The sequence below is a fragment of the Lethenteron reissneri genome, chromosome 58 (assembly GCF_015708825.2).
Source record: "Lethenteron reissneri isolate LAM-NWPU_2019-01 chromosome 58, ASM1570882v1, whole genome shotgun sequence".
Classification (NCBI taxonomy): Eukaryota; Metazoa; Chordata; class Hyperoartia; order Petromyzontiformes; family Petromyzontidae; genus Lethenteron; species Lethenteron reissneri.
In genome coordinates, this window is record NC_083836.1 from 5,268,267 (window position 1) to 5,280,548 (window position 12,282).

The 12,282-nt window shown below is 51.0% G+C and overlaps 1 protein-coding gene across 1 annotated transcript; it reads left to right on the plus strand.

The window, feature by feature from the left end:
• The first annotated feature begins 1,488 nt into the window (after positions 1 to 1,488).
• LOC133357521 (signal peptidase complex subunit 2-like) lies at positions 1,489 to 10,056 on the plus strand. Its single transcript, XM_061575489.1, has 5 exons — positions 1,489 to 1,643; positions 4,873 to 4,956; positions 5,704 to 5,863; positions 6,824 to 6,959; positions 8,352 to 10,056. The coding sequence occupies exons 1-5, from the start codon at positions 1,551 to 1,553 to the stop codon at positions 8,536 to 8,538; spliced, it is 660 nt and encodes a 219-aa protein (XP_061431473.1). The 5' UTR covers positions 1,489 to 1,550; the 3' UTR covers positions 8,539 to 10,056.
• Positions 10,057 to 12,282: the final 2,226 nt, after the last annotated feature.

Here is a 12,282-nt window from a genome sequence, read left to right on the forward strand (position 1 = left end):
CAAGTCTCCGTCTTCAGGTGGGACCGTCACAGCTAAATTGACCATCAACTTATTGGTTCTTTCGGTAAAGCCACGTAGAAGGGAAATAATAAAATAATAAAAACGAAACAATACCATTCTCACGACGTTTCGGCCACAACGCATGCAGCCGTCCTCAGGTGAAGAACAGGGCTGTCGGAAAGACAGCGTCTGAATGAACACCACCAAGCTTGGCAGCGTATATTTAAGCTGTGTTAGAGTGGCAGCCCAGGCGTGAAACACGTGACATTAACACCACCACCGCGAAGATGGAGTGACCAAGTTTATGTATTAGGTGTAGCCCTGTGAGCCATTCGGCTCTTGAATCGGGTGCAACCGCAACAAACAAAAACATGAACAAAAAAACATCTTAAAGTGAATATGTGACTGAGTGCAAACAGAAAATCCAAGAAAAGACAGCAAAATATTGCAGAAAAAAACACCGTACACCAACGCTGTGTGCAAAAATCCCAGTGGGATGCAAGTCAAACAACCAACAACAACCACAAGACAACTTAGATTAAAGCCATCAGTCTAACTCTGTACTACAACAAACATGGCTAAACCAATACACTTTTCGAAATCACCAAAATAAAGCCATGAAACCAATGAGACAGTGATCATAGGAACTGACGGAATTTTCACGATAAATGGCATAAACAACATGTACTACCAAAACCCTGCAGCCATAGCTGGCTGCATGAGTCACCCCACAACAGCAGGAGCATCAATTGGAGTATTATAATTTTTCAATGCAATTGCACGGGGTGAAATAGAATGTAGCAACATGGGGCCGTGGCGGGGTGAGTGAGTGGGGGAGGAATGCGTTCATCCAGCGGTGGATAGAGCCACGTGGAGACGCTGGGAGAAATCGATTCAAAACAAATTGGAATCATCTAGAATCGATGTGCGTCACGTGACGCCGGTCGTCCGCCCCCACCCTTCTCCGCCCTCGCCCCTCACCGGAACCCCCCTTACCCCTCCTACCCCCCACCACCACACGCGCTGCGATTGGTCCGCACAGCCAACCCCCCCCTACAACCGTTACACGCTCTGTGATTGGTCCGCATTCACCCTTACCCCGCCCTCCCACCATCGGTAACCCCCTCAACTTCCCCCCCCCGCCACAGCACGCGCCGCGATTGGTCCGCATAGCTCCCCCACCCCCGATTTTTCCGCACAGCCCCCCCCCCCACTACCGCCACACGCTCCGCGATTGGTCCGCATATTTCCCCACCCCTCACTTTACCCCGCCCCTATTGGTACACCCCTCCCACCCCCCACCGCAACACGCCCCACGATTGGTGCTCCCCCACCCATCACCCCTCCCTCACATCCCCCCCGCAAACCGCACGCGCTGCTATTGGTCAGGCAACAGCCCCCCCCCCCACCGCCCCCGCTTCCCCCCACCGCGTGACGTCACCGCGGGCGCGTGGCAGAACAACCCCCGCCGCCGCGAGCAACTCATCTCCCCCCCCCTCCTCTCCTCCTATTGGCTCCGGGGCGCCGGTCACGTGGCGCCGCGTCGACCAATGGGAGACGTGAAAGAGAGACGAGAGATGGCGGCCGCTGGTGGTGGTTCTTCGTCGTCTTCCCGCGGCGCGGCGCGGAATGGGGGCCTCGAGGTGACCGCCGCCTTCCTCCCTCCCTCCCTCCCTCCCTCTCTCTCTCGCCCCCCTCCACTCCCCTCAGACTTCTCGGCGTGCGAGACGTTCGGTTCACGTGCGAATGCTATCGGTGCCGCCGACGCCGCCGTTTCCGTTGTTGCACGCGAGTAGTAGGGTGCACCTAGCCTGGCACGCGTGCTGTTTGCATCCAGGCTGGTACGTGAAGTGTGCCGAGCCTGGCACGCGAGGATCAATGTTCCGATTAATCGATTATCTTGTCCAATTTGCGCCGCCTATGATGCGGTCTCGTGGTCCGTGCGCTGCCTCGTAATATATCCCCGTTATTAGCTCTTTAATATTACAGGACATCGTTTTTTAGTATATACTTTTTATTTATATACTTTTATATATATACTTGGCATTATTCGTCGATAAAGCGCACGCGGGCACGATTAGATACGGTGCGACTTCAACTGATGACTTGATTGATCATGACGCGTCTGCTGATATAATCAGCTGGAGCCATGATCGATCCACTGCTGGATTAAGGCCTCAAGTCTCCCTCTATCTCAAACATTTAATGTAATAACCCCCCAGAAACCGCTTCAAACACTGTAGATCCAACTTAATCACCGCAGAGGCAGATACAATGCGTCCTTGTGTGCACTGTCCACTATAACAACGCAAGTCAGTCCGCTTGCCACTGATGGCACTTATTTTAGATTCAAACTCCTGTCATCCTGTCAGATCTTATTCGTTGTTCATCTCTTCACTGGCTTCCTGCCGAGTCTTCAAGCAGCATTGCTAAAAAGAAAAAAACAGGAACCCATCCTGGGTGGCTTTGTGAGCACAATGAGACATATGGTAGCGTTTTATGGATGGGGGGGGGTCATCGGTGTCTAATAAAATCAAAACTATTTTTATTTCATCAGGTAAGCCCCACTTAGCTATATATATATACTGTATAGATAGATTTTTCAGAAGCGACCTGGCCACAAATAATATCTCAACGAAGTGGCTTATCACGTGGACATTTATAGCAGGCAAATTTTTAAAAACATGAGTGGGCATCAAATATGGTTGCTGTTGCTAATTTTTTTTTTTATCCTGACCCGAATGTGCGGCCTTTTGTTATTGTGTGAACATTGGCATGTCACGTTCACGAAATTCGTTCAGCTGGAGATCTCTTCCAGAGACCGGGACCCGACTCGGAACACGACTCGGAACACGACTGAGTGTGCGTCCACGAACTTACCCCGGTGCCATCGGATTCCTCCTCCAGTATAAACACAATATTATCTTTCGATTTAAAGCTTTCGTGACTGCAGGGATTCATCTTCTTGGTTCTTTCGGTAAAGTCACGTAGAATGGAAATAATAAAATAATAAAAAATAATACAATAATTCTCACGACGTTTCGGCCACAACGCAAGCAGCCGTCCTCAGGTGGAGAGCAGGTCTGTCGAGTAGACTTTCAGACTGTCTACTCGACAGACCTGCTCTCCACCTGAGGACGGCTGCTTGCGTTGTGGCCGAAACGTCGTGAGAATTATTTTATAATGTTTTATTTTTATTATTTTATTATTTCCATTCTACGTGACTACCGAAAGAACCAAGAAGACACAATATTATCATTCTGAACTTGGGATGGATATTGATGTCGGATGGTCAAACGAAACGTTGAAATAACATTTAAGAGCTGGACAATATCAGGTTGGTTGGGAGTTCCTTTGGAAAGCTGTGCTCGATTTATCAAGGGTAACATACAAAATGTGTCCAAAGTAGAATGCGTTTAATCTGTACTGCACCGCTTGGTAACGTGGTTCAGAAAACGCGGTCGCTACCGAAAAATATTTCAACGTGAAAGACAGACGGGAAAATCATGGAGCGATGCACCCGTGGAATCGCATTTAAAGGAGGAACACGTGGGTTAGAGACCGTACCGCGGGGCAATTGAGACACGTCACGGCGAGAATGGATGGTGGGTGGCAGATGGTCAAGAATAATAACGGCGTGGCAGACGAGAGATGTCGTAATACGGTAGAGCGCGGACGTCAACCACAGCTATGAAATCAACTCAAAAGGCACCTCCGATTAAAAACTGTTGGCTATGTACGGCGCGAAAGAAGTTCAACGTACGAGATCTAGGTCAGCCGCATGCGGCTCTTTTTAAGGACCGCTTCGTGACATCGTTTATTAAGCACCACCGTCTCTAGACGTATTCACATGCATTGCGGTTCTTGAAACTTTTTTTATTACCGAATTCTAAAATAATGGCGGCTTCTTGTTATTTTTGTTGCCAGCCCCTGGTGTAGGTGGATAGTTGTATCCCAGTATCGTGAGCGATCGGTTAGGGGAGGAAGGCCTTCATGTAGAACTGCAATTTCCATGGCTGATGATCATAAATAATCTCCTGTTAATTGTCGCCGGTAAATATTGTGAATATTACCTTCCGGATTTTTGTTAACCAGCAGAATTTGTTTGAACACGTGCACACTCTCGACCGGATTTTACCTCCTGCGTCTCATCAGCAGGCAGGCGTGCCAAGCAAGAACATACTGCTGCTGCTTAACAAAGTGTTGTTGGAAAGTGCTGTTTTTCTACGCCCATTTAGGGGCCGTTTGCCTAAAAAAAACAACGTAATAATTTGACATCGCTTTGTAAATTCGAGGCTGGATGAAGGTCTGCCCACGCCGTGTTGGTCTGTGGAGTTGTTTGGACATTCTGTACCATAGTAGTAGGTTTTTACCCTTTTAAACTGGTACAAAACTGACACCTTTATTCACGGCATCATGTTTGCAATAACCACAACACAAGTAGTCAATAAAGCAAACAAAAAGAAGCAACTCTGATAATGATAATGATATGCACTGTCCTTGAAGTTGATTGGTCCACACCCGAGACGGCTTTCTTTAGAGCCTAGTCCCCATTGGTGTTGGACCAGATGACACCAGAAGGTGTACAACTCAAACACAGTGCAATATCAAGAGTATTGAGAGCTCGGGGTAAGCATTTACACTAAGAGATCTCTTTTACCAGTGGCAAAATATAGTAGTAGGTTTCTGTACCATACTGGTCAGTGTGGGTTGGTAAAGATGAGAAGGGGGTGGGGTGAAGGCCCAGGACCGGTTCAGAAATCACTTGCTTGCCGCAAATGTTATCTGCGGCCAGGGTGTCTTTGTTATCGGAATTTGGGGGTGGGGGGGGGGGGCAAGCTGAGACTGAGCCGCCGTTTTGTTTTCCCGCAGCGGAGGAATGACGACGAGCCGGTGAAGGTGGACAAGTGGGACGGCACGGCGGTGAAAAACGCCTTGGACGACGCCGCTAAGAAGGTGCGTACGTGTGCGTGTATGTTGAACTTAAGTTGGCACAGCAGCGGGTACAGCTGGTGCATCTCCCGGTAATCTCAGTCGGCCAACACACGGCACCTGCCTCTGCCGTGGGCTCCTGTCAGCGAGCCTTCGACACTTCACGTGACCTCGGTGCACCCGGCCTGGTACGGGCGCAGTGGTGACGTCACCGTCACTTGGTGGCGAATGGCGGGTAATGGTATTGATATGTTTAACTTCTTGGAGAATCTTCTTGGTTCTTTCGTAAAGTCACGTAGAAGGGAAATAATACAATTATAAAAATTAAACATGATAAAATAATTCTCACGACGTTTCGGCCACAACGCAAGCAGCCGTCCTCAGGTGAAGAACAGGTCTGTCGAAAAGACAGCGTCTGAATGAACACCACCAGGCTTGGCAGCGTATATTTAAGCTGGGTTGGAGGGGGGAAGGGGCGCCTTGACAAAGGCATTTGCATATCAAGATGAATTTAGCATATTTAGGGAAATGCAGATATGGGATTAGTCACTACTTGTGGAATGTGTAGGAGGTGGGGGGGGGTTTCAAAGTCATTATGCCCGTGCATTATGCAGTATGCAGGATTAGCAGCATCAAAGGGAGGGAGTAGGGTTAGCAGTAATAGAGGGAAGGAATTTTAATAGTAAGGAGCTGCAGCAGCTAAACCACCACGTAAAAAAACTAGAGAATGTTGACGCGAGGGGTAATCCATGGGCCGTGTTTCGAGCGCAGGTGCTGTTGGATAACTACGTCTACGAGGAGAACTTCCGCCTCATCGATTGCCGACTGCTCATCTGCACCGTGTCCTGTGGCTTTGCGCTGTTTGCGCTCGCCTGGGACTACCTGCACCCCTTCCCCGAGTCCCGCACCATCCTCGTCTGCTGCGTTGCGTCATATCCCTCGCGCTCGCTCGGGGGGGCGGGGGGGGGGTCACCCGTTTTCACCCTTCGGGAAAGCCGGTCCAGCGTCGGGTGCACGTGATTGTAACGTACGAGCACCTGCGTGTCGACAAGTCTTTTTGGGGGGATTGTTTAGCTGTACTTCGCCGCGCTGGTCATTGCGCGTTGGTCAAGGTTGGGTGGCGGCAGCGCAGTATTGGTTTGGACATCAGCCATGGCCAGGGAATCCAACTCAGGCATGCTGGTTTCAGAGCGCTGAGCTCAGGCTGCTATGGCACTGCTGCAGCGCTTGTGATCCCGGAAGACCGTATTCCGGTTCCCTGTCACGGATAACATCAGTGGCACAGCGATTTATTTGAAACGGTCCTGAACATCCCATTTACTGACTTGCACTGACAAGGTGAAATATGGTTGAATGATCCGCACGGACCTGAATGGCTAGGTAAGGGGTGGGGTAGTTGGGGGGGTGGGTGTTGGGCTGGGTTGTGTAGGGGGGAGGCGGTGGTGGGTGGTGTTGGGCTGGGTTGTGTAGGGGGGAGGCGGTGGTGGGTGGTGTTGGGCTGGGTTGTGTTGGGAGGCGGTCGTGGGTGGTGTTGGGCTGGGTTGTGTAGGGGGGAGGGTGGTGGTGGGTGGTGTTGGGCTGGGTGGTGTAGAGTGGAGGCGGTGGTGGGTGGTGTTGGGCTGGGTTGTGTGGGGGGAGGCGGTGGTGGGTGGTGTTGGGCTGGGTTGTGTAGGGGGGAGGCGGTGGTGGGTGGTGTTGGGCTGGGTGGTGTTGGGCTGGGTGGTGTGGGGGGGGTGGTGGAGGGGATGCCATCTACCATCAGTGGGTTGACGTAAGGGCTGCACTGGTGTACATATGTACACTGGTTGTGATTGGTTGTCTTTAGAAGTGTGCCGTTTGAACGGCGGCGCGCGCATCTCGCCAGCGTTGCCTTTCCCTGACGGACGCCACACGTACTTCCTGCTCATGGTGTTCCTGACGGTCTACACCTCCTACGTGGAGCAGAACACCTTCCTGGTCGCCAAGGAGAAGGACCGCTCGGGCCTGGACCCCGACAACACGTGGACACTCGCCTCTGGCATCAAACGGTGAGGGGCTACCACCGCCACCACCACCACTCCCCGTTCTCCCGTCTCGTGATGTCGTGTTTTAAATGTTAGCACCCACGTGTGCGTAAGCTTGCGTGCGCCTGCGCCTAACGCACGCACCTGTGGTTTTGAGTAAAAGGTGGTGAGCCGTTAACTACCTCGCCTGGTTATAACAGGTCGTGGTTTCGATCGTGACCCTGAACACTTGTATATTAGGAGTTTGCATGTTTTCCTTGTGGTCACATTGATTTTTCTCCGCGTCTTCCGGTTTTTCTCCTCCGCATTCACAGTCAAAGTGCATTTAGAGTATTTTGTCTGCTATAAATTTCCACACGATGATAAGCGGCTTCATCGAGCCGTCATTTGTGATGGTCGGGTCAATTCTGAAAAAGAGCTGCATAAACACAGTGGGCCTTACCTGGTAAAATACCAAAAAAAATTTATAGTTTAAAAGGTAATTACTGGGCCTGTTGGTCCAAACTCCATTGCATTGCCTTTTGTGATCACGTGCTCTGAACTGCCAGCTTATACACTCGATAAACTTCTCACGCCTCCATCAGAAGTATCTCGTGGCCTTATCTACATTCCGGGGAAGGTGTTTTGGTTTCGTGCCTCGCCAAACGTCTTGGAAGTGGTGGTGGAAGTTACCCACACTTTGCTTCAACACTTGCGGTACCTGCTGTCAATCTTGTCAAGATCTGCTATGTTTATACAGAGGCGGGGTGGGGGGCCAGAGGGACATAATGCAGCATTGTTTCAACTGCCGCTTACTTGAGTGTTCTTCCCTCCACACTTAGAAACATGCGTCTCTAGATTGTTTAGATTACTTGGTTGCTTTAAATTGTAATGTGATAAGCCACTTCGTTGCAGACCATTTGTGGCCAGGTCGCTTTTGAAAAAAGCTGCAAACCTCTCGGTGTGCCTTACTTACCTGGTAAGATAAAATGAATTCTAGATTTGAAGCTTTCGTGACTGCAATAATTCATACCCTTAGGTTTTGTCGGTAAAGTCACGTAGGTAAAAATAAAGAATAATAAATAATTGTATTTCTATTATTTTTATTATTTATTTTTACCTATGTGACTTTACCGAAAAAACCTAAGAGTATAAGATAAAATTAGTTTATTTTGATATATATGTTAAGTCATTTGTTTACCTTTCTCTGTACTTTGCAATGTTGTTTTTGTAATGTAACGTTCTGACCTGCCCCCTTACTGGTCAATCTGAAAAAGAGCTTCATAGCTCATCGGATTCCTCCAGTAGAACTAAATATTTTGATCACTTGGCAATCCTCTTAACAGGCCGGAGACTCCCTTATGGGGGTACCGGCTCGCTGGTTCCGTTGTGTTGGTGCCGCGCCGTTCACCTAACGCCGATCGCGCGCGCCCGTAGGTTTGACGACAACTACACCCTCAAGATGACCTTCAGGGACGGCAAGAGCGGTCGGCACCGCGAGAGCGAGTTCACCAAGTCCGTGGCAAACTTCTTCGACGAGAACGGCCTCCTCCTCGTCGACCTCTTTGAGCCGGAGGTGTCCAAGCTGCACGACGGCCTGTCCAGGGGCAAGAAGACGCAGTAACGCGGGTGTCACGTGGGGGGGGGGGGGGTCGTACGGGGTCACACGCGGGGTCACGCGGGGCAGAGAAACAGGAGCGTCGTCAAAAATGTGCTCGTTTTGCGATCCAAGTGAGAGGACGGCGTGGATGACGACGGAAATAAAATCCACAAAACCCAGGACGACGTGAAGTGAAGCTAAAGAAAAAAAAATAAAGTTGCTTTTCTTAAAAGGTGGGCGTTATAATTTTTACGAAGTTTTTTTGTCGTCGTCGTTTTTCTTTTCCGCCTTTGTGCCGCTGCTTAATTTCAATTGTTGCCATTTAAAACGTGAAGCAGTTTTTCCCCCATTCGAAAACCCCAGAAAGCGCACCCCCCCACCACCACCCACAGGCAGATCCACGTATCGTGTTGAATAAAACAAGTGACATCGATCACCCATCGCCTGACCGTCCTTCCAGGGGCCTGTCCTGCGCAATCGATGCGCAGCTACAATACACGTGACTCACTCACGCTTTGTTTACACGTGCGGTCGTCGGGAGACCGTGCGAACGCCGCCAATCAAACTTCATTTCCACAGGAACGTCATGCAATTTCGGGTGGGTGGGTAGGTGGGATAGACCTTTGCTCTGGATTTGAAGCCAGGATCTTGGTGTCCGCTGTGATTCCCGCGATCGAATGGGGATCCACTTAGCCACCATGGGCCGTACGCCCACCGCGTTTTCTTTAAAGTCGCTCAGCCGTCGTTTGCAGCTGCTGAGAAGCACGGGATTTGTTTGAAGTGGGGTTGGTGGATTGCACGCAGACAATAACCTTCATTTATTTACACTTGTTTTAAGTACCTTTTTTTGGCCAGAGGTCACCAAATGCTGTACAGAGCTAAAAGGTTTATGGAGAGAAGAGAAAAGGTGACAAAGCACCGGTCCAGTGATCAGAACAACCCCACCAAATAAAGACCCCAAGGTAAAAAAAAACTAAACATGTGTTTTAATTATGTGAAAAGGCCTTTAAGAATCCACGTGTGCTCGGGTGGGATTTGAAGCCAAATGCGTGAGGCAAAGCCGCAAGGGGTGGTGATGTTCCAGTATGGGGCTGTACAGAAAGTAGGTTGCCGACTTACCAGTCCAGCGTTATCTATTCATCCCCTCGTACTGAAGTAACCAGTCACATTTTCACGTTTACTTAGAAGTTCATCATATTCCCCATATGTACCGTTCGTTCAAAAAGGGCACTGCATATTACGCACCGTTTCAAGTATTTCTATGACTTGGTCATTTTCATGTGAAAGTTTATACGAACTGCCGCAGAGTGATTGTTTTAGGAGCTCGTCGAGAAATGAGACGGAAACCAGCAAAACGCATGCTTGTGTAGTATTTTTACGAACATTTAGCCTCGCAGTAACTTGCTTGTGTACCGCTTATCGCTTCTCATTAGTTGCAGTTGTTATGAAGCACAGGCGGTCGTTGGGAGGGGTTGAAGGGACACGATGAGACAAGTCTGTGAAGCTAAGGGTTTCTTAAATACAATGCATTGTAACGATTCAGTCTTGTGTGGCATTGGTTTAAAACTTACAACGGATGGGGGCTGCGTTTGCAAATTGGTCTGCGCTGGGTGGTGAGCCGAACCGCGATTGTCCGCAGAGTTTGCGACGGCAACTTACGATGCCTTCCTGGTGCTCGCGTGCATTCGGTGTGGTTTGCATAAATGAACAATTTGGCAAACTGTGCCAGTTTGGAAGGTCCTATTGCCCCCCCCCCCCCCCAGTGGTGCTTATGTACTGGAGGCAGCGAGGGTTGGCAGATCTTCGCACAAATGTTGTGAAATTTCCACCGTGGGCGTTGAGGAGGAGCCTTATTCTTAGGTTTTTTCGGTTAAGTCACGTAGGTAAAAAATTTAAATTAATAAAAGTAAAATACAAATAAAATCACGACGTTTCGGAGGCAACACAAGCTTCCGTCTTCAGGTGGAACCGTCACAGCACGACTGCTGTATCAAGTAAGAGAGAGTCTGCGGTGCACCGAACGTGGACTCTACCTGTCTCGTCTGTATGGGATAGAGTGTTGCACCCTCGCACGCGTGGATTTTCTGTGGGTGCTTCGGTTTCCTCCCACACGTGAACACTCACTAATTGGCAGATAAGACCTTCCTCTGAAGCCCTCTCTTTGTGAGCGAATACTTTGTGCGTTACAAGTTTCAATTTGTGTGTCGCTGGGCTGTCCGTCAGTCACAGCCACTTGATTTTTCAGGCACTCCCCATCATTGTGTGTCCCCGCCCCAGTGGCATCACAGCCACCGCTGCAGGCCCCTCGCCTCGAGGCAGAGGTCGCAAACGGGTTTTGATTCCTTACCCGTACCCAGCCGGGTACGGGTACCCGTACTCTACCCGAAATGAGTGACAAACGGCTACTCACCAGTGACTCACGGCCTACCCGTACCCGGCCGCACCAGGGTCGCAAACGGGTAGCCGGGTATCGGGTAGGGTACGGGTATCGGGTACCCGGTTGCGACCTCTGCCACGAGGTGATGAGTCCAGGCGACGTCGCGGCGCGCCGTGCACGCTGGGAGCCGACGCTCGATTGCCCGGTGCACGGGTGGGGAATATGGAAAGGCTGTTGATATGTTTGTTGAACTTCTTTTGCACCGTACATAGTCAACCGCGTTAATCGGAGGTGCGGCGGAAAGGGCAACAAACTAAACGTAAAAAGCAGTTTGAAAGAAATGAGTTTTCAATCAAGATTTGAAAGTGCACTGCTCCAGTAGCTTCCTAATATCAGAAGGAAGAACGTTCCAGACGGCCGCAGAAGCGCGTATGAATGCGAGCCGAAAGCCGCTACTGCGAGGATGACCGGAGTTCGCATGATAGGACAACAAACTAAACACAAAACGCAGTTAAAAAGAAATTAGTTTTCAACTTCGATGATTTAAAAGTGCATAGACGGAAGAGCGTTCCAGACGGCTGCAGATGTGCATCTGACAGCGCCGCGCGGTCATCGGCAAGGTGGCCTCATTGTGGGCACTCGGAGTGAAATAAACGCAGAAAGGATATAATACTGGGAGGAACCTCTTGGTTCCACCAGCCCACAGGGGATTATTGTGTCCGTCCGTCGTGCATCAAAAAATGGGAGGGGAGGGTGGGGAGGGGAGGGTGGGGCTGGGTGGGGGGTGGAAGGGGTGGGGCTGGGTGGGAAGGGGCTGGGTGGGGAGGGGCTGGGTGGGGGGTAGAAGGGGTGGGGCTGGGTGGGGTGGGGCTGGGTGGGGGGTAGAAGGGGTGGGGCTGGGTGGGAAGGGGCTGGGTGGGAAGGGGCTGGGTGGGAAGGGGCTGGGTGGGGAGGGTGGGGAGGGGCTGGGTGGGGGGTAGAAGGGGTGGGGCTGGGTGGGGAGGGGCTGGGTGGGGGGTAGAAGGGGTGGGGCTGGGTGGGAAGGGGCTGGGTGGGGAGGGTGGGGAGGGGCTGGGTGGGGGGTAGAAGGGGTGGGGCTGGGTAGGGAGAGGAGGGTGGGGCTGGGTGGGGGGTGGAAGGGGTGGGGCTGGGTGGGGAGGGGCTGGGTGGGGGGTAGAAGGGGTGGGGCTGGGTGGGAAGAGGCTGGTCACCCCGTGGTGCCCTTATAAAACTCAACGTTGAACCTACTCACGCCGGCTTGTGCCCACCCTCACAGTCGGGCATATTTGCGGAATACACCACGCCGCCGTTGACCCTGGGCATTGACCGAGCAACCCAACGTTCCTACCAGCTCCCTCCGCAGGAATGTGTTTTCTGTACCAAAATGTAAC